The 26,419-nt window shown below is 45.7% G+C and overlaps 1 protein-coding gene and 1 non-coding gene across 2 annotated transcripts in view; both read left to right on the top strand.

The window, feature by feature from the left end:
* The window catches only part of CFAP43 (cilia and flagella associated protein 43), a 753,224-nt gene that overhangs the window by 508,518 nt on the left and 218,287 nt on the right, over positions 1–26,419 (top strand). The window contains exon 23 of the mRNA XM_078643733.1: positions 2,702–2,908. Within this exon, the coding sequence (XP_078499859.1) occupies positions 2,702–2,908 (207 nt within the window). The remainder of the gene's footprint in view (positions 1–2,701; positions 2,909–26,419) is intronic.
* LOC144756895 (U6 spliceosomal RNA) lies at positions 5,675–5,781 on the top strand. The gene has a single exon (XR_013595383.1). It is a non-coding gene; the product is annotated as a U6 spliceosomal RNA (small nuclear RNA).

Genomic DNA, 26,419 nt, shown 5'->3' with positions numbered 1-26,419 from the left:
ATTATTAATATGGTGTACAAGCCATGAGCCATTAGTGCGGGATTTCTTTTTTACATGGCGAAAATGTAGCATTTAAGCGAGAAAATACCTGATGCAATCTATTTTCTATGTCTATGGTTATGTTCAGTGCTGTGTCCAAGGTCGTTGTATGACCGAAACGCATCATGGCGGACTACATGGTGTCAATAAACTGAAAAAAATACTGCACGAATTACTGGGTCTACGCTTGTTTGTTTCTGAGGGAATCGCTGGAGTGAATGCGAGTTTTTTCATAGATATATATATATATTTATATTTATATAGTCCCTGTTAGACCTGTCTGGCTTTTTGGCGAAGTCCCTCCTAATTTTTATTTATTTTGTCCCCTTTTCGCCCCTCATACCCTTATTAATTTTTGTGTCTACTGACTTTTTGTAGGTGTTGGCCAGGGGGATAGGTGTTCTTTCTCCCCCTCATGGTCTTTTACCTTAGGCCCAGAGGCCTGTTCTGACAGGAAAGTTGGCACCACCTAAAATGGTGGCCACCAACTGCCCCAACTGTCACCAACAGAACTTGGCCATAGCCTAACATAGGGCATTCCAGAACCTTCTGGTCCATTCTGGACCACTGAGAGGGCAGCCTATATAAGGCGGAATGCTGGACAGCCATTTTGTCTGTCAGTGAGGAGCAGCTAGAGTGAAGGCTGAGGTCTAGTGGGGGTAGGATTCTGAAGGGTGGTTCCCTCTACAAGAGTAGCCCTCTGTCAAGGTTTTCCCCCTCCTTGATCCTGTTGTCCTAGCCAAGTTAGCTCATCCTGCTGATCCTGGGCAGATAGATTAAGGGGTTAACTTTAGTAGTCCTGGGAGCTGAGCTGAGAGTTCCCCGTGCCCCTAGTCTGCCCAGTAAGGAGGAATAGGGGGTTGGTGCTGAGAGAGTACAACCTGGCTTTATTCTGAAGGAGCCCCCCCCCCCTTCTTCTTTTCTCTCTTCTTCGTTTTGGTGAAGGAAGGGAATTCATTCATTAAACAACTGATAGCATCCCCTACCAGTGACTGGTCCTGTGGTGTGTGGCCATCCCCTCTGCCAGCTGAGAAGGTGTGAGGTGAACTGTGACCGGGTTTTCATCGATCGCGCTCTGGGTCAGCACCCCCCCGGGATCCACTGAGCCTGGGAAGCTTAGAGAGGCTTCCCTTTGTGAGCGGGACCCCAGGGGCATTGATCGCGCTGGAGACGCGTCGCCTGTCCTGAAAGGAACCAGAGGCGTTACTGCGCACGCCCCGTCTGTGAAGATATCCCCGGAAGGAGGGGCCGTGAAGTGAGCAGGCCCCAGCGAGCAGCGTCTCTCCTCGGAGCAGATCCCGTGGGAGGCAGCCTCGGCGAGAGCGCTCCCGCGCATGCGCACCGGAGGAGTGTTTCCTTCGCGCTGCGCTGAGGGAAGGCGCCGGAGGGTTCCTCAGCTCGCTGCCTGTCAGGTCGCTTCCTCCTGCTTGGGCGCCGTGTGGAAGAGTCGGCCTGAGCAGGGAGGGAGAGCGAGGAGGCCTGGCAGCGGTGCAGAGGGTTGGGGTCTGCCTGGAAGGTATTTTAGCGCGAAAGTAGCACGAAGGAGCAGGCTCACGCTGAGGAGTCAGCTGAGGAGTGGGAGCTTCCCTAGCCTTGTTTTCCTTCAGCCCCTCACGCCAGATCGATCTTGTCCCCTGAAACCGGACTGTCTGCACATCCGCCTGGTAAAAACAAGTAAGGAGGAGTTCTGAAAGGGGGAGAGTGACGCTGGTAATTGACTTAAGGAAACCTTCAGTGACTGGATATTTTGAGTATAGTGTACTACAAGATATTCCCATTTCACCACTGTGGGAGCTTAATTAAATGCTGATGAAGGTGAATCTAAACCAAGAATACTCAGAGAAGTAGTAGAGAAGCTAAATGTGTTTCATGTAAATGAGAGTGAGGCTCTGGCCTGATTTAAGTAAGTTGAGTACAGTCATTCCCTAATTGAACCGTCTTAGTTCAACTGTAAGAAACTGCATTGTGATTCTCTTTGAAACTGGTTTAATGACAAATGAACTGTAATGTTGAAACTGGCTGACTAATTGCTTAGCAGTTTAAATGTTAATACTGTAATGATATTTGCTCTTGCTTATAGTGAGGTGTAGTTCTCTCCCAAGACTCTAGCGGAGTATATCTAGCCTAGTTGATTCTAAGGTACAGTTATCTTAATGCAAAAGGGTGATAGGAGTTCAAGAATATAACAACTGTTTTAAAGACAACGTGATAATCTGCTAGGAATTTAAAAAGTGTAACTGCTGATCTTAAAGGTGACTTGAAATGTTTTGAACTATCTATATGTGAGCTATTTATATTTGACAACAAAGAGCATATTATTTTTATATAAAGCGATACGTATTTTCATATAATTTTGGTGTAGTGTTTTCTTTTTGAGTGCTATTGCGTGGAAGTACTTTTGGGTGGTCTGCAACCTTTACACTGTGCCTCTGAATGTTAGTCTTGCCCTAGGCCAGGCTACCTAATTCCAACAGTCCCTTTATAACAAAGTGTCAGTGGTGCTTCGAGTGTCCCTCTACTAACATTGAGTACTGTGTAAAAGCACTGGCCTAAAAGGAATCACACATCAAATGATCAGTATGTCATTCCTACATTCAACTTTCATGTTATCTTCAAACAGCCCCAATTCTAGAATTGTTACATTTCTCCCTTTTCCTTTCAGGCTCGAAAAGAGATTGTTGAGTTTCAGCCAGCTGTTGGCCCAGAGGATGAAGAGGAAGTAGAAGAGCAGGAAAATACAGGCCCAGGGGATGCTTGGTCCTTGATTGGAAGCCAAAGTGATAGTTATGGGGGTGATACCTCGAACCTGTATGACCAGATGGAGCTCCACACTCGAGAACAGAAAATAAATCAGATAATATTACTACAAGTAAGAGTTACTCTAGATTATTAGTTACTTACATAATAGTATTAATTTCCCACTCAGAGAATACGTATTGTTTTTGTGCTAGGTCGTTGCTGTTCTTAAATTCGCAAGCACACAGTGTTCAATATGTATAATAATAATAATGTGTAGGGGACCAAAGTTTTTCTTGGGAGCTAGCCATGGACCCTGCCAAATGCGCAGGTTGCTGAATACCGAGGCTCCCAAGACTTGAATATACATAATGCTTCTTTCTTCTACTACCCTACCCTTCCTGTGTCTCTATCTTAATCTTACAAGTTTTGTTTTTATCCCGCTCTGCTGTTTTCCATTTCTCAATATTTTCTTGTCTTTTTCTTCCTTATTTTTTTGGTCTTTTCTTCCTTTCTCGTTCTTGTCCCAGGTCAGCCTGATGGCAAGAAATATGTTCTGGTTAGAGCATCCATTTTAGGATATCCTCATGCCTCACTCCTCATTCCTACTTCTCATCCCTATTTCTCATCCATCATCCCTAATTCTCATCCATCATCCCTTTTTCTCTTCCATCATCCCTACTTCCGATTGCTCATCCCTACTTCTCATCCATCATCCCTACTTCTCATCCACCATGCCTACTTCTCATCCCTATTTCTCATCTATCATCACTAGTTGTTATCCATCATTCCTACTTCTCTTCCAGCATCCTTACATCTCATTGCTCAACCCTACTTCTCATCCTTCAGCTCTACTTCTCATCCATCTTCCCCCCTTCTCTTCCATCATCCCTACTTCTCAAATAGAGATGAAGGATGAGAAATAGTGATGAGAAGCAGGGGTGCGGGATGAGATGTAGGGATGATGGAAGAGAAGTAGGTATAATGGATGAGTAAGGAGGGATGATGGTTTAGAAGTAGGGATGATGGATGAAAAATAGGGATGAGAAGTAGCGATGACAGAATAGAAGTACGGATGAGAAGCAGGGATGAGAGACGAGAAGCAGGGATGATAGAAGAGAAGCAGGGATGATGGATGAAAAGTAGGGATGAGAAATGAGAAACCTAGAATAATAAAACACCAGTGCACATCAGTATCATTTGATAGTGCCAACTAACAATCGAGTTTACTGTGCATGTTACACAAATGTTGGCTATTATCACTTTAGTTTTAATTTAATCGCAATGGTTTATGGTTCTTCGGCTCGTGTGGACTAACCAGATTTTTTAAAACACTTTTAAGGTTTGGCCTAGGCGTTCCTTAAGCATTTGGTAAGATGTTGTTCACCTAAAAAGATTAATACTATTAGATTGTACCTTTTCTTCACTGCTTTCATGAAAACAAATCACATATTTCTCACTCCGTCTCTCAGCATACAACATCCACCAACTCCTGAAGCCATAAAATGTCTCTAGCAACAGGCTCTCTTCCATGTGAGAAAGAATTGTGCTCATCTCTCCTTAAAAGTCTGTTCTTGATCCCGCTGACATGAAGAGCTGTAGGCCAATGATACTCTTCTCTGCTGTTTCCATGATCATGAAAAAGCATCCAGTGACGTGGTTTTCTAATTTCTTTGAAAGCCATGTGCTCTTAAACTGGTTTCAAGCTGTTTCAGCCCCAGATATGGGAGGGAGTTGTTCTTACTGGCCATTCTGAATGAACTACACAATTCTAAGGATGTGAGGGCATCTGGTACTTGGACTGCCTCCACTGTTTGGTATGGTTTAACACTCTATCCTAATTAACCATTTCTCAGATGCAGGAATAGCAGCTCCTGCCTTGCAGTGGGCTCAGGTCCAGCCGTGGCCCATGGAGGGAGTTACGGTGGGTCAGGGAGGCGGGGAGGGTGCTAAAAACTGGCATATGGATAATTGCAGGTAATTCAACAATTTAATTAATAAAACGAATTTCGTAGCGCGCACTGCATCGCATTTTGCGATGCAAGGCGCGCTACCAAATTCGTTACCAAATACCAAATGGCACAGGGTCAGACTGATTTGCATATAGCCATGTCTGAAATGGGGTGGCTGAGTGGGCTAAAGAATGGTGATGGATTAAACCCAGATCAGTTGACTGGGGGTGAGTGTTTGATTTGCTCAAACGCTCCGTCCGTCATCCCCTTTTGTATCAAAATGAGCAGTGGCAAGCCTGGTGTCCTTTTCATAGGAGGAGAGCCATTTTGGCGGGCTAGTAGGCTTTGGCCTGAGTCTTGGTCTCTTGCCACTTCCTGTTCCTAGCGCCGCAAACCTGCTGGCATGTCTGAGATACACAAATTCAAAAGGTGTACTTCTCCTAGTTTCTGCAGTTCACCTTTTGTGGAAGAACCTGCCTATCAAACCTGAAGAAATGCATACCATGACAGTACACAAATACGTGCTATGAATGTATAAGAGTGGTCCTTCGTCCTCCTCGTTGACTACTAACACTTTATCAATTTTAAACCTGCACGTCTGTTGTCAAGGCCAGAATGGCCCATAAAGCATTCAGGGAGTGCCTTATCAGTGTGTGGGCAAGTTTTTGGGCTGTCTGTGGAGCTGTTTTATGGTCTGCTGGGAAGGTGTTTACTGTTAATTACACGATATTGAAACAAACATTACTTGCGGCAAGTTCAAACATCCATGAAGTCTCTCATATCCCGAAAAATACTTACACAGCACGTCTTTACAAGTTAAAAACTGCCTCAATATGGGCAACAATTTTTAGCTACCTAATTCGCTACGGAGAGGAACTTTTATTTTGGTTTCCGGACCAATTTTTAGTCCTAGTCAGACCCTGTCTGTTGTTTAAATGCTGCAGTCTGTGCTCGCTTCAGCAGCACATATACTAAAATTAGAAGGAAACAGAGACGATTAGCATGGCCCCTGTGGAAGGATGACACGCAAAATCGTGAAGCATTCCATATTATTAAAATAAACTCAAACAGATGTATAAATAAGTAAACAAATAAATACAAAATCAATGCCGCAGTCTACCTACAGGAGAAACTGTCATGGTACCGACCATCAAAACCATTGAGGTCCGACAATTCGAAGAACCAGGCGCCACTGTAAAAAGAGTACTGGGGGTTTGCTATTTATGGCCCACAGATATGGAACTTTCTGCCAGAAGATGTTAAGCATAAGCACATTCTGTTAACCTTTAGGAAAACAGTCAAAATGTGTATTTTTAATTCTTAGGTGCTTCAGTCCTCTAATACAATATACAGAGGGCCGATCAAACCAGTCATGCGTACTCGGGAGTGGGCAAACCACTCCTGTCCTGCTGCCCAGGCAGCTCCGCCCACATGCCTACCCGCAATGGGAAAAGAAACATAAAATGGTAATTACCATTTTATGTTTCGGCTTTCTCGCACTACAAGAAAGCATTGGGGCAACGCTCCTCTGGCCAAGAGGAGAAGCTGCCCCAGCGTAGCGGGCATCTGGTGTTTGCCCAGGAGGCTGGAAAGATGAGGCTGATTTTGGAGCAGTGGGGGCTGGTTTTGTTACTGGGGGCCGGCTTTGCAGCAGTGCTGCAGTGCTGCAATAACACCTCCCAGTAACAACAGCAGCAGTGCTCCCCCCCCCCCCCCCCCCCGAGGTGGTGGCCAGTCTGACAACATTGCCAGAGCTGCTTTGGGTTCTCAGTCCGGCCCTGTTGCCAGGAGTCCAGAATATGGCCATCAGTCTGACCTGCAAGGTCTGTAAATATGGTGTTATTTTGGCAGGAAGCAGCTGCAGAGCTTAATTAATGGAGATCGAATCGTAGGAAAATCATCACAAAAATAACTTTTGAAAGAACAATCACATATAAAAGCAAGATCTTAACCAGCTGCACTACACCCTCAGCCATCTAATTTCTGCAGCCAACTGGCATTTTTGGTTCTATGAAGTGCATGGATTCCACAGCCACCTCCTTGTTAGCTCAACATTAAAATGTAAATCCTGAGGATACTTCTGTGTCAGGAAGGCCTGTGCTTCACCTAGACGGAGGGTCCCAAAATTACATATCTATACCATGCCCTGGCTAGAGCCCATCTTAGTAAACAAACAACTGCCTACTATGCCGGGGTGACGCTTGGGTGATCCCCCCCACTGCAGTATCTTAAACAAAATTGATTCAAATTGGGTTTCCCTAAAGACCCATGCCCCCCTAAACTCTTGACGTTAGGGGCTGATACTATTAATCTAGTTGCGAACTGCCTTCTTAATACCTCAATAAGGACAGCAGCAGTCCTGGGGGCTTGGGAGCAAGCGATGATCCTTATACTTATAAAAAAAAGTCAGCTGCAGATCCTGCTATCCTGGCTAATTATAGGCTCATCTCCTTTCTACCAGCCTTCCCTAAAATTCAATAGAAACAGGTGAATATTCAACTGTTAAACTTCTTGGAAGCTAATTAGCTACTTCACCTAAGTCAATCAGTGTCAGGTTTCGCCGTTCTGTCCTCAGGATTGTATTGAGGCTCAATGGGGGCCCACCTCTAGATCATCCCTAGTCTGGCTATGGTTCACAGACTTTAAAGGAGATCAAGCGGGGGAAAAAATGAAGTCCGGAGGGGAACAGCTGGGCTGATGGGAATGGAGACCTGCAAGACATACAAAGCACGAAATAAGTGGTAATTCCCTGCGATGCCAACTCCCTATATTAGGAATACTAAGAGCAACACCTCACCTGTAATACCAACAGGAAGGACCGTAGCAAGAGTGAATTAGGACAGGCTTCTTCTCATTCCCTAGGGATGCCTATAATCATAGAGAAAAGAAGATAATGGAATTACTGGCTTCCCTCCTGCCCTTAGCCGTTACTGAAGGTGAGCTAGAGTAACCTACCCCAAAACAGGAATGAGGATGACCATGAAGCCCATAAAACAGAACAGACATCAAATTCACTCTTCTCCGAAGTAAAGCAACGAAAGACAAAAGATGAACCCACCGGTTCATTCACCAATAGTTCTTGGTATCCCCTCCTAGGTGTGGAATGATTATTAGAAATCAGGAGTCCAGAGTATGGTATATAATTGTCACACACACCTTTCACGGCTCATGCACACCATGTCCAATAGAGAAAATGTTATGCTCTAATGACCGAGCACAAACGTAGCCCAGAACAGTACAAAAGTAAAGCAATGGCCGTTGCAGATCCTTCTCTGCAAAGGCAGCTCAGAAAAGCACTGTTTTTTATGATGAGTTGTCAAGACCCCACAGTGTCCTGAACCAACGGAAGAAAAAACAACCCCCACAACGAAACCTGAACACAGGGATCCGATGTCCAGTTGCGGGCGTTTCCAAAGCCCCACCTTGTAATCCACAGAGGTTCACAAGCAGCGGAGACTGACGAACAGCGGGTGTCTGCCAGATAACACCCGGACGAAAGAACGAGAGGCGAGTAATCAGCACGCCGCTTCGGGCGCTTCCAAAGCCCCTCCAAAGTATCCAAGGGAATATAGCCAAAAGACACGAAACAAATCCGGCAAGCCAAGTACACAGAATAATCGGCGCCGCGTTCTCTGTTGACGCCGTATTTGTCTATTTCCTGTCGCCTGGCGTCATACTGCCGCGCCATTTCAGGCATCATGGGAATTGTAGTGTTTTGGCCCTGCAGGTCTGTATCTACCGCAGGCAGTGATCTACCAGCGGCCGGGGAATCCTGACAATCAGGCTCTAGAGCCCGCTTTAGCACAGAAACTGCACTGATTGAGGTATCAGAATATATCAAAGAAACCATTGGTGGTTGGGGAGCAGCTGTATTGATCATGCTGGACTTATCAGCAGCCTTTGATGCAGTACTCTACACACTGTTACACTTACTTGTCTGTCTCCAGGCCATCGGAGTGTCAGGGCTTGCTTTGGACTGGCTGATGTCATTTTTAGCAGAGAGAAGCCAGAAAGTTTGGATTCCTCTCTGTTTGGCCAGTCCACAGGAAGTGGATACAGGTGTCCCCCATGGGCTGGCCTTGAGTCTGATGCGTTTTAATTTATATCTCACTCCCCTTGCATTTCTATCAGAAGAACTGGGAGTGAAAGTGATATCCTATGCGGATGACACACAATTGCTATTCTCCTGGAATAAGGGCTCTGAGCGGACGGGCACACACATCAAAACTTGCCTAACTGCAGTTTTCCACTGGCTTGCCAAAGCTCAACTCAAATATAATGAGGAAAAATCCTCTTCTTCTCGGCATTCCAACCAAACTTCTGGCTAACTTTTTGGCCTGATGATGCCCCCCACCAACCCCACGCCCCCTTCTTCCAGACACCAGAAAGACATGGTTAAAAACCTGGGAATAACTTTTGACAACAGACTTTCATTTGGTCCTCAGGTCAAAAGGTTGGTGAGTGTATATTTCGGGATTATCAAAAATATTTGCCCCTGTTATCCTTCTATGCAAAGAAAACAGTCACCCAGGCACTGATGACATCTAGAATAGACTATGGCAATGCACTATATTTGGGCACACTGGAGTACTTATTGGACAAGCTGCGGGTGACCCATAATGCGGCAGCTCGCCTCCTGCTTAATGTGCCTAGAAAGCTTCACATTATTTCACATTTGCGGGGACTCCACTTTCTGCCCATCACAGAGAGCTACAAAAGGGGGTGGTGATGGATGGAGCATCTGAACCAATCAAACACTCACACTCAGTCAAAAGATCTGGGTTTGATCCATCACCGTTCTTTAGCCCACTCTGCCACCCCAGTTCAGACATGGCTATATGCAAATCAGTCTGACCCTGTGCCTCATGGGAACAGTCCAGCCCGAACTGCCAAGCCATGCCTTCCCTGGACCGGAAACAAGCTTCCGAGGACCGGTTTCTGGCATTCCACCCGTCTTCAGCCCGGCTTGCTTGAATCCAGTGGCAAAGTGAGCAAGGGACTCACGTCTGAGCATACCCTGCCACACTTATGGCAGCCACAGCGGTACAAAAGGGGGTGGTGATGGACGGAGCATCTGAACCAATCAAACACTCACACCCAGTCAAAAGATCTGGGTTTGATCCATCACCGTTCTTTAGCCCACTCTGCCACCCCAGTTCAGACATGGCTATATGCAAATCAGTCGGACCCTGTGCCTCATGGGAACAGTCCAGCCCGAACTGCCAAGCCATGCCTTCCCTGGACCGGAAACAAGCTTCCGAGGACCTGTTTCTGGCATTCCAGCCATCTTCAGCCCGGCTTACTTGAATCCAGTGGCAAAGTGAGCAAGGGACTCAGGGAAGACATCGCTTGGCAGTTCGGGCTGGACTGTTCCCATGAGGCACAGGGTCAGACTGATTTGCATATGGCCATGTCTGAAATGGGGTGGCTGAGTGAGCTAAAGAATGGTGATGGATTAAACCCAGATCAGTTGACTGGGGGTGAGTGTTTGATTTGCTCAAACGCTCCGTCCATCATCCCCTTCTGTATCGCTTTGTTCGCCCTAAATGTGGCAGGGTATACTCAGACGTGAGTCCCTTGCTCACTTGGCCACTGGATTCAAGATAGCCTGGCTGATGAGGATTATGAATCGGAAACCGGTCCCAGGATGCTTGTTTACAGTCCAGGGAAGACAAGGCTTGGCAGTTCGGGCTGGACTGTTCCCATGAGGCACAGGGTCAGACTGATTTGCATATGGCCATGTCTGAACTGGGGTGGCTGAGTGAGCTAAAGAATGGTGATGGATTAAACCCAGATCAGTTGACTGGGGGTGAGCGTTTGATTTGCTCAAACGCTCCGTCCATCATCCCCTTTTGTATCGCTTTGTTCGCCCTAAGTGTGGCAGGGTATACACAGACGTGAGTCCCTTGCTCACTTGGCCACTGGATTCAAGATAGCCTGGCTGATGAGGATTATGAATCTGAAACCGGTCCCAGGATGCTTGTTTCCGGTCCAGGGAAGACATGGCTTGGCAGTTCGGGCTGGACTGTTCCCATGAGGCACAGGGTCAGACTGATTTGCATATGGTCATGTCTGAACTGGGGTGGCTGAGTGAGCTAAAGAATGGTGATGGATTAAACCCAGATCAGTTGACTGGGGGTGAGTGTTTGATTTGCTCAAACGCTCCGTCCATCATCCCCTTTTGTATCGCTTTGTTTGCCCTAAATGTGGCAGGGTATACTCAGACGTGAGTCCCTTGCTCACTTGGCTACTGGATTCAAGATAGCCTGGCTGATGAGGATTATGAATCGGAAACCGGTCCCAGGATGCTTGTTTCCGGTCCAGGGAAGACATGGCTTGGCAGTTCTGGCTGGACTGTTCCCATGAGGCACAGGGTCAGACTGATTTGCATATGGCCATGTCTGAACTGGGGTGGCTGAGTGAGCTAATGAATGGTGATGGATTAAACCCAGATCAGTTGACTGGGGGTGAGTGTTTGATTTGCTCAAACGCTCCGTCCATCGTCCCCTTTTGTATCGCTTTGTTCGCCCTAAATGTGGCAGGGTATGCTCAGACATGAGTCCCTTGCTCACTTGGCCACTGGATTCAAGATAGCCTGGCTGATAAGGATTATGAATCCGAAACCAGTCCCAGGATGCTTGTTTACAGTCCAGGGAAGACAAGGCTTGGCAGTTCGGGCTGGACTGTTCCCATGAGGCACAGGGTCAGACTGATTTGCATATGGCCATGTCTGAACTGGGGTGGCTGAGTGAGCTAAAGAATGGTGATGGATTAAACCCAGATCAGTTGACTGGGGGTGAGCGTTTGATTTGCTCAAACGCTCCATCCATCATCCCCTTTTGTATCGCTTTGTTCGCCCTAAGTGTGGCAGGGTATACTCAGATGTGAGTCCCTTGCTCACTTGGCCACTGGATTCAAGATAGCCTGGATGATGAGGATTATGAATCGGAAACCGGTCCCAGGATGCTTGTTTCCGGTCCAGGGAAGACATGGCTTGGCAGTTCGGGCTGGACTGTTCCCATAAGGCACAGGGTCAGACTGATTTGCATATGGCCATGTCTGAACTGGGGTGGCTGAGTGAGCTAAAGAATGGTGATGGATTAAACCCAGATCAGTTGACTGGGGGTGAGTGTTTGATTTGCTCAAACGCTCCGTCCATCATCCCCTTTTGTATCGCATCACAGAGAGAGTCAGATTCAAGGCTCTGATATTAGTACATGCTGATTTGCATCAGACAGGCACAGATTACCTTAGAGCTAGATTCAACTTTTATAATCCTACTAGGCACTTACAATCTACCAACAAACTCTTGGCAGTGATCCCAACGTTTCAGCGTCCAAGACCTGGGGACAGACCATTAAGATTCCTGGGCACCACAGCATGGAATCCGCTCCCGTTGGAGCTACACTCCACGAGTAATCCAGTGCTGTTTAAGAAGAAACTGAAAACCTGGTCCTTTGTGCAAGTCTAATTCCTGTCTTGCGGATCACACTATGCATGCGCCGGGACACTCCTCAGAGTAGCTGTGCGCAATTACAAATAACCCATCAAATCATATCATATTTCTTCAGCTGTGACAAAAACAGTTAATATACCAAACGGTATTTTAACTGTATTTGTCCAAAAACTTTCTCTTATGGTCCATTCTCGTGGTGAGGTTGTCGATTTTGCAATCTATTGTAGCCAACTGGCCCTCAGGTTCCAAAGAAGAAGTTTAATTTATTTGACTTCAAGCACATTGCACCAGGTCTAAATTTTCATTGATGTCCTGTTAGAGCATGTCCTGATTTCAGACGTATGCTATGTAAGCCCCTATCTTACTTGGAATAAAATTTAAGGCTCACGGTTTTCAGTTTTTACGGATTTTTACAGATAAATAGAGAGCGAAAGCAATATGTTTTCTGTCTGCATTTATTTTTAAAAATGAATAAATACAGAAAACTGGGCTTCTTTTAATTGACTCTGCATGCAGTCGTTCAAGAATTATAGCCCAACAGCTGAGCTGATGGACAGAATGGGAAGTTAGAAAACAGGATGACAATTCTTTAAATAATGGTATATGTCAACATGCAGTTGTTGTATAATGCTAATATTTACCTGTGGGTGTATTGTTATGTAATATTTGGCAGCTTAAATAGCTAAAACACGACCAACATCAAAGTATGACTGCGTGTCTATCAATTAAATATATATGGAAATGTACAGTTTTACAACTAAATTTATCTGCAAAATGCTAAATAAATATGGATACATACAGATAAAATGTCCCAAAAATAAATATAGATAAATACAGGCAGAAAGTAAAAACAAAATAACATAAAACCGGGAGTCCTAATTAAAATGTATTCATCAACCTCTAAAACTAAATCCAAATTTGAAGTCTATATGGGAAGGTCCACGAAAAGACTATTGATAAAGATGTATATTTAATAGAGCTTTTACTAGTTTTGAAATACTACACATATTTTGCCTGTGCACTTCTGAGTGCTTAACAACAAGAATTATTATTGGTGGCAGAATTTCTGGCACCTCACCACTACTTTGCTCTTCTGCTTAGTTTGAGTCCGTTGCTGGAAGAACAAAGACAATTTACCCAAAGTCCAAGATAGAAATGAATGATTACTCCCTGTTTTCTAAAACACATCTATCTCTGAATTGCTCTTTCTGTATTTATCTCCTTTAAATTTGTAGAGCAGAGACAGATCATTGAACTCAATCCCCACAATAGGCCACCTAGAGCAGAAGGAAACTTATGTTGGAGATTTCCCTTGAGTTAGTGGGAGTAACTCTGCCTACCTGAGAAGGAGTAAGGATTCTGAGACAGCTCAGGAATGGTCAGTATGTTTTGCTTGTGCAAGAGACTGCACCATAGACTTTTCCCTGATATCATATCCCAGAATTGGATCATACGGACGCAAAACCTGGCAATGATAAGCGCTGGAATTTTCTCACTGTTAGCTAAGGGGTTATCACCAGCAGCTGACTCACTTTACCTTTCAGCAACTCCCTGGGTAATCCATTCGTAGCAGAGAACATAAGAAGACTTTCATGCTTAATGTAGAGAAGACTGACTCTTGTCTAAAGAGGACTCTGGAGAGGTATGACTCCACCTCTGTCTGTAATCTTGTTGAACAACATGTTTCTCCAGAACAAGTGTTACAAATCACTTGCTACCTCACAAGCCTATATGGGTCCCAGTCCTGCCATGGTAGCATGCTGGCCTTTGCTTAACATGCATCCTGGGGGGCGTGGCTAGCCAGCCATGGTGATGGAGTCTGCCAGCTCCATATCGGCCAACCATTACTCCTTATGATTCTCCCCTGCTGGGCGCCATCTGTCCTAGGCACTGACGGCATAGGTCGGTGGATGGTCTTTGGTGGGCATTCCTACCAGCGAGTGCTCCGAACACCCACTTGAATCTTTGTGATTGTTAACCGGCTGTGAGCCTCCAGAGTGCAAGCATGATTTGTGGCTGTGCGCTTCTGCTGTGCTGTGGGTCTGGTCATGTGAAAAGCCCCGAGCTGTGGAGCAAAGTCGACATTGCTGACAAACCGGGTGAGTGGTCCGGGAGCGTCATGGGGCTGATGTGTTGCTGCATTGCGTTGTCGTGACTGCCCATTCACCTTCCCTCCCTTTTTAGGTCTCGCCTAAGCCATCGCGTTAGCGATGCTTTGGCGAGATATTAAGTATGGGCTTTCAAAAGTGCTCCCAAAGTCGGCAGGCGGATCGGGTACAATGCATGTGCGCCGGACGCGTGCACTATTTGTCCGCCTGCAGCCTTTGGGAGCACTTTGGCGGCCCTTTGATGTTCTCAGTGAGCCGCGTGGCCACTCAGAACATCAAAGCAGCCGCGAAAGTGCTCACCATTTGCCACCTCCTCCCTTATCCCACTTCCTGCTTGTTTCCTTTGTTGTCAAGGCACCTCTCACAACTGCCCCTCCCTCTCCCCCACCATAGAGCGCGTCTCACGGCCGTAGGTAGCAATTGCAGACCTTTAATTCAGATGTCCACACATGCGTTTTATAAATGCTATGATTCAATACAGTATATTATTACATAGAGAAACAAGATCTCACGGATCGTCTGGGAACCCATTGCATGTCATCCATCGCTGCCCCCTCAGTGTTTGAATGTTCACCGCATTTTGCAGTCTACTTCACTTCCACTGCACATCTTTTCCCACAACTTTCCCTGCACTTATGATGGTGGAAAATGATCAATACCGACAGATTTTGCACCATTGTAAGTGCAATTTACATTGTATAAATCAACTTATTCCGACAGTGTTTCACGCGTATGCTCCCAATTGCCACATAAGTGAGCGAGGACATTTGTAGATTTGGTACAATAACAAAAGATATACGAATACTATGTTCTTTGCACCGGTGCCAGCAATTTTTCCCCTGCAATAGCGCAGCCAGTTTCATCTGTAGGCTGTACTTGTGCATTACACCCACATAGCAGGTCATACTCTCGACCCTATCTTCACCTCCAGCAATCACGTCTCCTTCAGCCACACTACGGCTCTCCTCTGGACTGATCACAGCTGCGTTCACTTTACCTACAACAAGCCGAAACCCATCAACCACCCCCAACCGACTCTGCAAAGAAACTGGAACAAAATCACCAGCGACCAGATCTCCTCATCGCTCCTTCTAAACACCCCAGCCCACTCTTCCAACCCAGACCAAGCCGCCACCAACTTCACCCTATGGTTATCCAACAGCGCCGACATCCTAGCACCACTGAAAAAACGTCAAAGCAAACCTGGCAGCAAGAAGGCCTCATGGTTCAACGAGGATCTTAAGAAGTCCAAGAAACTCTGCCGCTCCCTTGAAAAGGCCTGGAAAAAAGACCCAACCACCAGCACCAAGGACGCCTTCAAAAACGCCACCCGCATACACCACCAACTAATCCGAAAGGCCAAGAAAACAGCGTTCAAGGATCGACTAGACTACAACGCCCACAACAGCAAGGAACTTTTCAACATCGTCAAGGAATTTACCAATCCCTCGGCCAACTCCAACGACATCACCCCCTCTCAAGCTCTCTGCGACTCCCTAGCCTCATTCTTCCACAACAAAATTGCAGACATCCACAACAGCTTCGACAACCAACCCGAGGACCAACCCACCCAACCATATGCTGAACATTCACCCCCCTTGAACACCCTTAACGACTGGAACCCAATCTCCACTGAGGACACCATCCGCCTGATGAACTCCATCCACTCAGGATCCCCCACAGACCCATGCCCCCACCACATCTTCAACAAAGCAGACTCCGTCATAGCACCGCACCTCCGAGACGTCATCAACTGCTCATTCAATTCCGCCACCTTCCCGGAAAGCTGGAAACACGCTGAACTCAGCGCCCTTCTGAAAAAACCCACAGCGGACCCCACCGAACTCAAAAATTACCGCCCCATCTCGCTCCTTCCTTTCCCGGCCAAAGTCATCGAGAAAGCTGTCAACAACCAGCTCGCCGCTTTCCTCGAAGCCAACAAATCCCTCGACTCCTCACAGTCTGGCTTCCGAGCAAAACACAGCACTGAGACCGCCCTCATCGCAGCAACAGACGACATTCGAACTCTACTGGACAATGGAGACACAGTCGCCCTCATCCTCCTCGACCTCTCTGCAGCCTTCGACACAGTCTGCCACAGCACCCTTTTACAACGCCTCAGAAACATCGGAATACAAGGAAAAGCACTTGAATGGATCACCTCGTTCCTCACCGGAAGAACCCAGAGAGTCCGACTTCCACCATTCAAGTCCGAGGCCACTGAAGTCATCTGCGGCGTACCACAAGGATCTTCACTCAGTCCCACCCTCTTCAACGTATACATGAGCCCCCTCGCGGCCATCGCCCGCCAACACAACCTCAACATCATCTCCTACGCGGATGACACTCAACTGATCCTTTCACTCACCAATGACCCCAGCACCGCCAAAACTAACCTACACGAAGGAATGAAAGAAGTTGCCGAATGGATGAAACACAGCCGTCTGAAACTGAACTCAGATAAAACAGAAGTCCTCATCTTAGGCACCTCCCCCTCTGCACGGGACGACTCTTGGTGGCCGGAAGCCCTTGGAAAAGCACCCATCCCGACAGACCACGCACGGAACCTAGGTGTTATCCTGGATTCTTCACTTTCAATGAGCAGACAAGTCAACGCCGTCTCCTCATCCTGCTTCAACATTCTTCGCATGCTCAAAAAAACATTTAGCTGGATCCCCACCGAAACCAGAAAAACAGTCACCCATGCTCTGGTCACGAGCCGATTGGACTACGGAAACACCCTCTACGCAGGTACTACCGCTAAACTCCAGAAAAAACTCCAACGAATCCAAAACGCCTCAGCCAGGATCATATTAGACATCCCGCGTAACAAACACATCTCTGGTCACCTGAAAAACCTCCACTGGCTACCCGTCAATAAGAGGATCACTTTCCGACTTCTAACCCACGCACACAAAGCACTCTACGAAATCGGACCAGAATGCCTCAACTCACGACTGTCCTTCTACACCCCCTCCCGCCAACTACGATCTTCCAGCCAAGCCCTCGCCACTGTACCCCGTATCAACAAGACCACCATGGGAGGTAGATCCTTCTCATACCTGGCAGCTAAAACATGGAACTCACTTCCCACTCACCTTCGCCTTACCCATAACCACCTAGCATTCAGAAAGCAACTTAAAACGTGGATATTTGACAAGTAATCCTCCTCCCCTCCCTAAGCGCCTTGAGACCCTCTGGGTATGTAGTGCGCTATATAAATTTTATGACTTGACTTGACTTACACCCCAAAATGGAAACGAAAGGAGTAAGACCAGCTATATTTCAAGAAGGCTTTATATTGTGCATGGTGGGTGGTGGCTGGACACAACTTCCGTCTAATTGTCTACCGCACTATATCAATTATGCGTGCCTCGGCAATATGACCTTGTCAGCAAGTTATGTCCTCTCAAGTTAACAGCCAATAATTAATCTTGCAGAATTGACCGTAAAATGCACAATTGTTCAGATTGGTCCACCAATTTTGCGCAAACATACAGACGTATTTTAATTCCGCTGTTGTTAAACGCAAAGTAGCATTATAACAGCTTTTCTTACATAAATAGTTCCAACGCATTTTCAACTTAGCAATTGGTTAACATTTATTACAGAAGCTTCACGACCCTTATGTCGGACAGGCTGCAGTTTTAAGAGGTTCTTTTATGTTTTACTATAACTGATAATCATCAACTTATCAGTGCGAAGTTAGCACCATCTTTTTTGCTGTTGCTAACTGGTATGGTTTTTCAGAACAGGGAAGTGTAATTAATTAGTTTCTTCTTCCAGTAATGTCACGTTTCTCTAAATAGAAAAATCATTTTAAATCTGCAGAAATCTATTTAGCTCACTTATAATACGATTTTAAAAAAAGTCCACTCCCAACATTCTCTGAACAAAGGCCCCAGTAATGTATACTAGACATCCAACCAACCACACACAACCACAACCACACCCACAACCTCACACACAACCACACACACAACCACAACCACAACCACACACAACCACAACCACACCCAACCACACACACCCAACTACACACTCAACCACAACCACAACCACACCCACAACCACACAACCACACCCAAAACCACACCCATACACACAACCACAAATACACACACACACATAACCACACCCAACCACAACCACAACCACACCCAACCACATGGGTACTGCAGAGTGGTGCTGTACAGTGGTAGTGCAGAGTGGTGCTGCAGAGTGGTGATTTATATTGGTGATTTATATTGGTGCTGTAAAGGGGTGCTGCAGAATGGTGCTGCAGAGTGGTGGTTTATATTTATATTGGTGCTGTAAAGGGGTGCTGCAGAGTGGTGTTGCAGAGTGGTGGTTTAAATTGGTGCTGTAAAGGGGTACTTCAGAGTGGTGCTGCAGAGTGGTGCTGTACAGTGGTGCTGTAGAGTGGTGGTTTATATTGGTGTTGTAAAGGGGAACTGCACAGTGGTGCTGCACAGTGGTGATGTACAGTGGTGCTGTACAGTGGTGCTGCAGAGTGGTGGTTTAGATTGGTGCTGTAAAGGGATACTGTAGAGTGCTGCTGCAGAGTGGTGCTGCAGAGTGGTGCTGTAAAGGGGTACTGTACAGTGGTGCTGCAGAGTGGTGCTGCAGAGTGGTGCTGTACAGTGGTGCTGCTGTACAATGGTGCTGCAGAGTGCTGCTGTACAGTTATGCTGCAGAGTGGTGCTGTACAGTGGTGCTGCTGAGTGGTGCTTTCGATTGGTGCTGTAAAGGGACACTGTAGAGTGGTACTATACAGTGGTGCTGCAGAGTGGTGGTTTATATTGGTGCTGCAGAGTGGTGGTTTATATTGGTGCTGCAGAGTGGTGCTGCAGAGTGGTACTATAGAGTGGTGCTGCAGAGTGGTAATTTGTGGGCCTACGGTGTGTAATGAAAGGAACCATATCTACAAAAATGTCTGTTAAGTTTCAGCGTGTATTTTTCTATCTATCTATCTATCTATCTATCTATCTATCTATCTATCTATCTATCTATCTATCTATCGGCCTCACTCTATCGCCCTCACTCTATCTATCTATCTATCTATCGGCCTCACTCTATCTATCCTATCTATCTATCTATCTATCTATCTATCTATCTATCTATCTATCTATCTATCTATCTATCTATCTATCGGCCTCACTCTATCTATCTATCTATCTATCTATCTATCTATCTATCGCCATCACTCTATCTATCTATCTATCTATCTATCTATCTATCTATCTATCTATCTATCTATCTATCTATCTATCTATCTATCTATCTATCTATCGCCCTCACTCTATCTATCTATCTATCTATCTATCTATCACCCTCACTCTATCTATCTATCTATCTATCTATCTATCTATCTATCTATCTATCTATCTATCTATCTTTCCAGCTATTGCCCTCACTCTATCTATCGCCCTCACTCTATCTATCTACGTGTCTATCGATCTATCTATCGCCCTCACTCTATCTATCTATCGCCTTCACTCTATCTATCTATCTATCTATCTATCTATCTATCTATCTATCTATCTATCTATCTATCTATCGGCCTCACTCTATCTATCTATATATCTATCTATCTATCTATCTATCGCCATCACTCTATCTATCTATCTATCTATCTATCTATCTATCTATCTATCTATCTATCTATCTATCTATCTATCGGCCTCACTCTATCGCCCTCACTCTATCTATCTATCTATCTATCTATCTATCTATCTATCTATCTATCTATCTATCTATCTATCTATCTATCTATCGGCCTCACTCTATCTATCCTATCTATCTATCTATCTATCTATCTATCGGCCTCACTCTATCTATCTATCTATCTATCTATCTATCTATCGCCATCACTCTATCTATCTATCTATCTATGCTATCTATCTATCTATCTATCTATCTATCTATCTATCTATCTATCTATCGCCATCTATCTATCTATCTATCTATCTATCTATCTATCACCCTCACTCTATCTATCTATCTATCTATCTATCTATCTATCTATCTATCTATCTATCTATCTTTCCAGCTATTGCCCTCACTCTATCTATCGCCCTCACTCTATCTATCTACGTGTCTATCGATCTATCTATCGCCCTCACTCTATCTATCTATCGCCCTCACTCTATCTATCTATCTATCTATCTATCTATCTATCTATCTATCTATCTATCTATCGGCCTCACTCTATCTATCCTATCTATCTATCTACCTATCTATCTATCTATCTATCTATCTATCGGCCTCACTCTATCTATCTATCTATCTATATATCTATCTATCTATCTATCGCCATCACTCTATCTATCTATCTATCTATCTATCTATCTATCTATCTATCGCCCTCACTCTATCTATCTATCTATCACCCTCACTCTATCTATCTATCTATCTATCTATCTATCTATCTATCTATCTATCTATCTATCTATCTATCTATCTTTCCAGCTATTGCCCTCACTCTATCTATCGCCCTCACTCTATCTATCTACGTGTCTATCGATCTATCTATCACCCTCACTCTATTTATCTATCGCCCTCACTCTATCTATCTATCGCCCTCACTCTATCTATCTATCGCCCTCACTCTATCTATCTATCGCCCTCACTCTATCTATCTATCGCCCTCACTCTATCTATCTATCTATCTATCTATCTATCTATCTATCTATCTATCTATCGCCCTCACTCTATCTATATATCTATCTATCTATCTATCTATCTATCTATCTATCTATCTATCTATCACCCTTACTCTATCTATCTATCTATCTATCTATCTATCTATCTATCTATCTATCTATCTATCTATCTTTCCAGCTATTGCCCTCACTCTATCTATCGCCCTCACTCTATCTATCTACGTGTCTATCGATCTATCTATCACCCTCACTCTATCTATCTATCTATCTACCTATCTATCTATTGCCCTCACTCTATCTATCGCCCTCACTCTATCTATCTATCTATCTATCTATCTATCTATCTATCTATCTATCTATCTATCTATCTATCTATCTATCTATCTATCTATCTATCCATCACCCTCACTCTATCTATCTATCTATCGCCCTCACTCTATCTATCTATCGCCCTCACTCTATCTATCTATCGCCCTCACTCTATCTATCTATCTATCTATCTATCGCCCTCACTCTATCTACCTATCGCCCTCACTCTATCTATCTATCTATTGCCCTCACTCTATCCATCTATCTATCGCCCTCACTCTATCTATCTGTTTATCTATCTATCGCCCTTACTCTATCTGTCTATCTATCGCACTCACTCTATTGCCATCGCTCTATCTATCTATCTATCTATCTATCTATCTATCTATCTATCTATCTATCTATCTATCTATCGATCGCCCTCACGCTATCTGTCTATCTATCTATCTATCTATCTATCTATCTATCTATCTATCTATCGCCCTCACTATATCTATCGCCCTCCCTCTATCTATCTATCGCCCTCCCTCTATCTATCGCATCACCACAGCATTACTCAGCACCACCACAGCATCACTCAGGGTCACCACAACATCACTATGCGCTACCACAGCATCACATAACTCCACAGCATCACTCGTCATCACCACAACATTACTCAGCGCCACCACTGCATCAATCTGTGCAACCATTCAACAACAACTGGTTCAAATATGTTCTCTCAATGTTTCAAGCTTTATTACAAATGTCACAAAAAGATGTTAATATTTCACTTCTGTTCTTGGATTTTCGTCACAATAAAATACACTGAACATAATCTTCACAAAAGTTATTTACAAAAGTTTAAGCTATTGCCATTATGAATTACAATAACTTTTATTTAAGTATTAATTATTTTAAAAAAATTAAATGCCATTGTTATTTGTAAAATCAATACGTCTAAGTCACGTAAATACAACACATATTGCATGACGAATGCTATAGGTGTCACATTTGCGAAAGTTAAAACTATTGTCATTGTAAATGACAAAGCTATTAATTTTGCTATTTTCAAAACCAACACATGAATGAAAAATTTGACATTTACAATACCAATAGCTCAAACTTTCCTAATGCAAGACCTATTGCATTGAAAATGCTTGTTGCTTTGTTGCCACCACCACCACCCTGCGAGTGGTGCAATCCCCTGGGCAACGAGAGCGCAGCTGAATCCCCGGGCCCCGGCAGCAGCTCGCATAAGTGAGGATGATTAGAGCTCCTGGGTGCTGCTATGGGGAATAGGGCATGGAGATGGGCCTGCCAGCATCCCTGTCCTAGGTTCCTGCTCTGCCTGGGAGACCGGGGAATTTCCAACCCACTTCCATCAAAGCTGCTACGGGCGAGTGGCACATGACCCTATTTGTGGGTGGAGGTGCTGGGCTGATGGCTCTGCTTCCAGACAGCTGTGGTTATTAGTTGAAGGTGGGCTACAGTGAGGATTTAGCTCTGATGTTTGTGCCTCACTTTCTTCCCTTCCACTAATAAGAAGCTGCTCTGCGCCATAGAGCACTGACCCTGAGGGGCAAAACCACCGCCGATGAGGCATGCCCTACGAGGGTGCTGAGAGCCCCAGTCTGAGAATGCGACTGTAGCAGAGGCCTTCTGCCCTACAGAGGTCATTGAGGGGGAAGGACTCCAAACGCATTTGGGCGGATAACTTAGTGGCATGAGGCCATCCCGAGCTGCGTGAACAATGTAGGCCCTGATAACTGGTGACAGGGGCTGCTTCTGAGTGGCACGTACCGCATACCCAGCAGAGCCCTCGTGCTTGGCTCCTGTTCCACCTGCCGCTGCGTGGGGGACCCGATTATGCTTGTTTGCAGTCTGAAATGGGCAACATTTGTGGTAAGAGACTATTTCTTTAGGTGATGACAGTGCAGGATGGGTGCCTACGTAGCTAGTAGCATGGCTGAGTGTCTCCTCTGTGAGCAATGCTGAAACCCTGGCGGTGCTGGGTGGCACAAAGAGGAACGCCACTGCCGAGTGAGGTCAACGAGTGAGGATCGAGAACTTGGTTGGGGGGACCGGGGTGATCTCAGATACGAGCTATGGGATCAGCAGGTTTCTTGCTGTGGTGCACCTCTTGCCCACTTAGCATGGGTAAACCAAGGCTCAAACCACAATGACCGGGCTCATTGCCACCGGATTCAGAACAGGACTTGCCTGAACTGGAGGCTCCACTGGACTCCTATTCACCCACCTTGCAGGGCACCCTGGACTATATCGTAGGGGCCATAGAAGACCCCAAATCTACTCTCCAACGTGAAATAGGCAAGGTGTCTGTTGAACTAGGACTGCTCCATGTAGACCATCAGAAGCTGCCTGCCATGGTGAAGGACAATGAGACATACCTGGTCGACTTGCACACCGCGCATCAAGCCATGAAAGCCCAACTTACTCACCTGTCAAATTGGGTGCAACAACAGACACAGAAAGCGGAAGACGCAGAGAAACACAGTAGGCGCAACAATGTGCGAGGGCATGGAGGAGCCGGATATGGTGGCCTGCTTGGAACCCTGACTGAAAATGGGGGTGTGCCTGACCCAGCTCACGCCTTTCTTTGCCCTGAACCAGGTGCATCAAGTGCCAGCTTGGCTGCTGGCCCCGGGCTGCCCGCCCATATCTGTGGTCGCTAAGTTACTACAATATGAAGATAAAGACATACTGTTTTGGTGAGCATGAGAGATGGGCACCTCCGAGTTAGCAATGGCTAGGTCACAATGTTCACGTACTTCACGACAGCAGTACAGACCAAGTGCGCCTCCTTCATGGAAGCAGAGCAAGCACACTGACGGAATGGAATTCAGTACTCTTATCATATTCCCGGCTAGACTGAAGATTCTGTGGGATGACCACTCTCACTTATGCCAGAACCTGGACGAGGCGTGAGCTTAGTTGGAGACACACTGGTCTGAGATGAACAAGAGTCCTGTTGATGCAGAAAGCAATGAAGGAAATTCAACAGAGGATGCTTGGAGGGCAAGTGAAGGTGAGAAGGGGGAGAGGAAGGAGGTCAACGAGTGAATGGGGAAGAGTGAGACTGGTGAGATGGTTTTGAGAAGGATGAATGGAGAATGAGTCGGTATGGGATAGGAAAAGTATATTTATTGCATTTATGTACTGTTTAATAAAGTCTAGTTGGTTGCAACCTTGTCCTACTAAAATGGCCTTTTACGTTTCAAGTAACAGCGTGGAGTGTAGTTATTGCGCGATGACGGCCCCTGGGGAAAGTGAAGGTCGCAGACCAGTCTTCCCCCAGGGCTATTCGTGCAAGGCCAGAAGGACGAGGTGGGGAGGGATTTAGAGCATGGGGAAGGGGTGGGAGTTTAAGAACCTATACAAGGTGTCAGGAGGGGAGGATCTGACCTCTTCCTGACACCTTAGCACCACCAGGGGGGTTTAGAGATAAAAGTTTGTCCACCCACCCACCCTACAGGTTTTAGGTGGAGGCCATGATACTAGGATCTGTCGTAGCGTGCCAGTTTAGGGAAGGTTGCAGAGTAGTGACGTTACGGTACTTTGGAGGGGTGGTGAGTCACATACGGGCGGATCCACTCCTCGGGGGGAGAACGGTACACGGGTGACTGATAGCAGAGTACCAGGCGCTATCCCCGGTCCTACGAAGGCCTCTGCACAGTAGTCTCAGCGCTGAGCTACCCAAAATCGCGGCCTGGGGGTTGCCCTCTCTCCGCTACTTGTCTCGTCAGCCGGGCCACGTGTGCAAGGTGTCTCCAAAGCAAAAACGGCTCCGCCGCCACTCAAAGGTCGCTGTATTTAATCTTTATATGCTCCGAAGGATATAGGGCGAATTTGGGTATGTGCAGTGTCCAGGATCGCTGTTGGATGCTAATATGCCAGCCTTGGCTGGCGGAACTCACAAGTAACGCTGCTACTCCGCCACCATTTTGGCCATGCCCCCCCACGGTTCATTTTTAAACAATAATGCTGACTAGTTAACCGCTTCCTACATATTAATCCCTTTAAGCTCAGCGCTACTTCAGCATGCAATAGTTCTAGTCCCTTTATCCAGCAAGGCACACCGTACCTGACACGGTGGTTAAAGTCAATAAAAAGGTACTCTTACCACCTTACCCCTTGTAGAGAGTCCCCACGCATGAAATCCAAAATACATTCATCACCAGCTGCCCGTAAATATTACTCACAGCACTTACTAATAAATCTGTACTTCAGCTCTCCAAATGGCTGATTCCACTCACTGCTGGTTCACTTCACATCACAAACGCTGCATTCCCTGTTCATCTGTGAACAGTCAAGAAGACCACTCTCTAAATGCACAGGCTGTCTGATGGAGAAGACACTGGTGGTGCTCAGGGCGTCTACTTTTCTATTTTTCCGTCTCTTTTCTCCTCTTGCACTTTTAATGTTTCTTCACCTGTTTGTTTCTTAAGTTCCTTCCATGTAGGTTTGTTTCTAGATCATCGCCAGTGTTGTAATTAAGGTAGCCGCTTCAAGTAGGTTGCAAAATGTAGATTTATTGAAAAAGATATCTTTTAGGTTACAGGTTATGGGTCATATATAAATGCCCCACCAGGAGCAGCATCGTCACTGCTTAGCCCAATTGGCACTCTACAAGCACAGGCACTCATCAATATTCCATGACATCATACACACTGGCTGAGCAGCAGGGAACTGAGAAACTATGGCGAGGATGCATTATAACAACCACAAGTTACAACACAATGGCTTACTCCTTTGTGTGCACCTGGATGTCCCTCTCTAACCCCTCCCTCGCACTCCCTATGCCCCTCCTTAACACTCCCTATACCCCGACTTACCCTTATCTAAATTCCCCCCATTTAATAGAAAGTATGCCCCTTTTCCAGCCCCTCCCCCTGGTCCCTCCCTCATTTTACTACTAAGTAGTAAAGTTGCATGTATCAGGATCTCCCCATAGAAACAATAGGACAGGTGGAGTTGAAGATTTACACTCATAGGTTTGTGAATAACATTTTGTAGTACTTTAATAGTATAATTGTAGTGATACTAAATGTATTGTGGATAGGCCCCTTAGAGTGAGGACTTTAGTATTTATAGTTGAAGACCTTGATCAGCACTTTTTTACAACTATCAGCAGTTGTAAATGGTTGATTGTCA

This window comes from Lissotriton helveticus, chromosome 5_1 (genome assembly GCF_964261635.1).
Source record: "Lissotriton helveticus chromosome 5_1, aLisHel1.1, whole genome shotgun sequence".
Taxonomy (NCBI): domain Eukaryota; kingdom Metazoa; phylum Chordata; class Amphibia; order Caudata; family Salamandridae; genus Lissotriton; species Lissotriton helveticus.
This window is presented reverse-complemented; position numbering and strand designations above follow the sequence as displayed.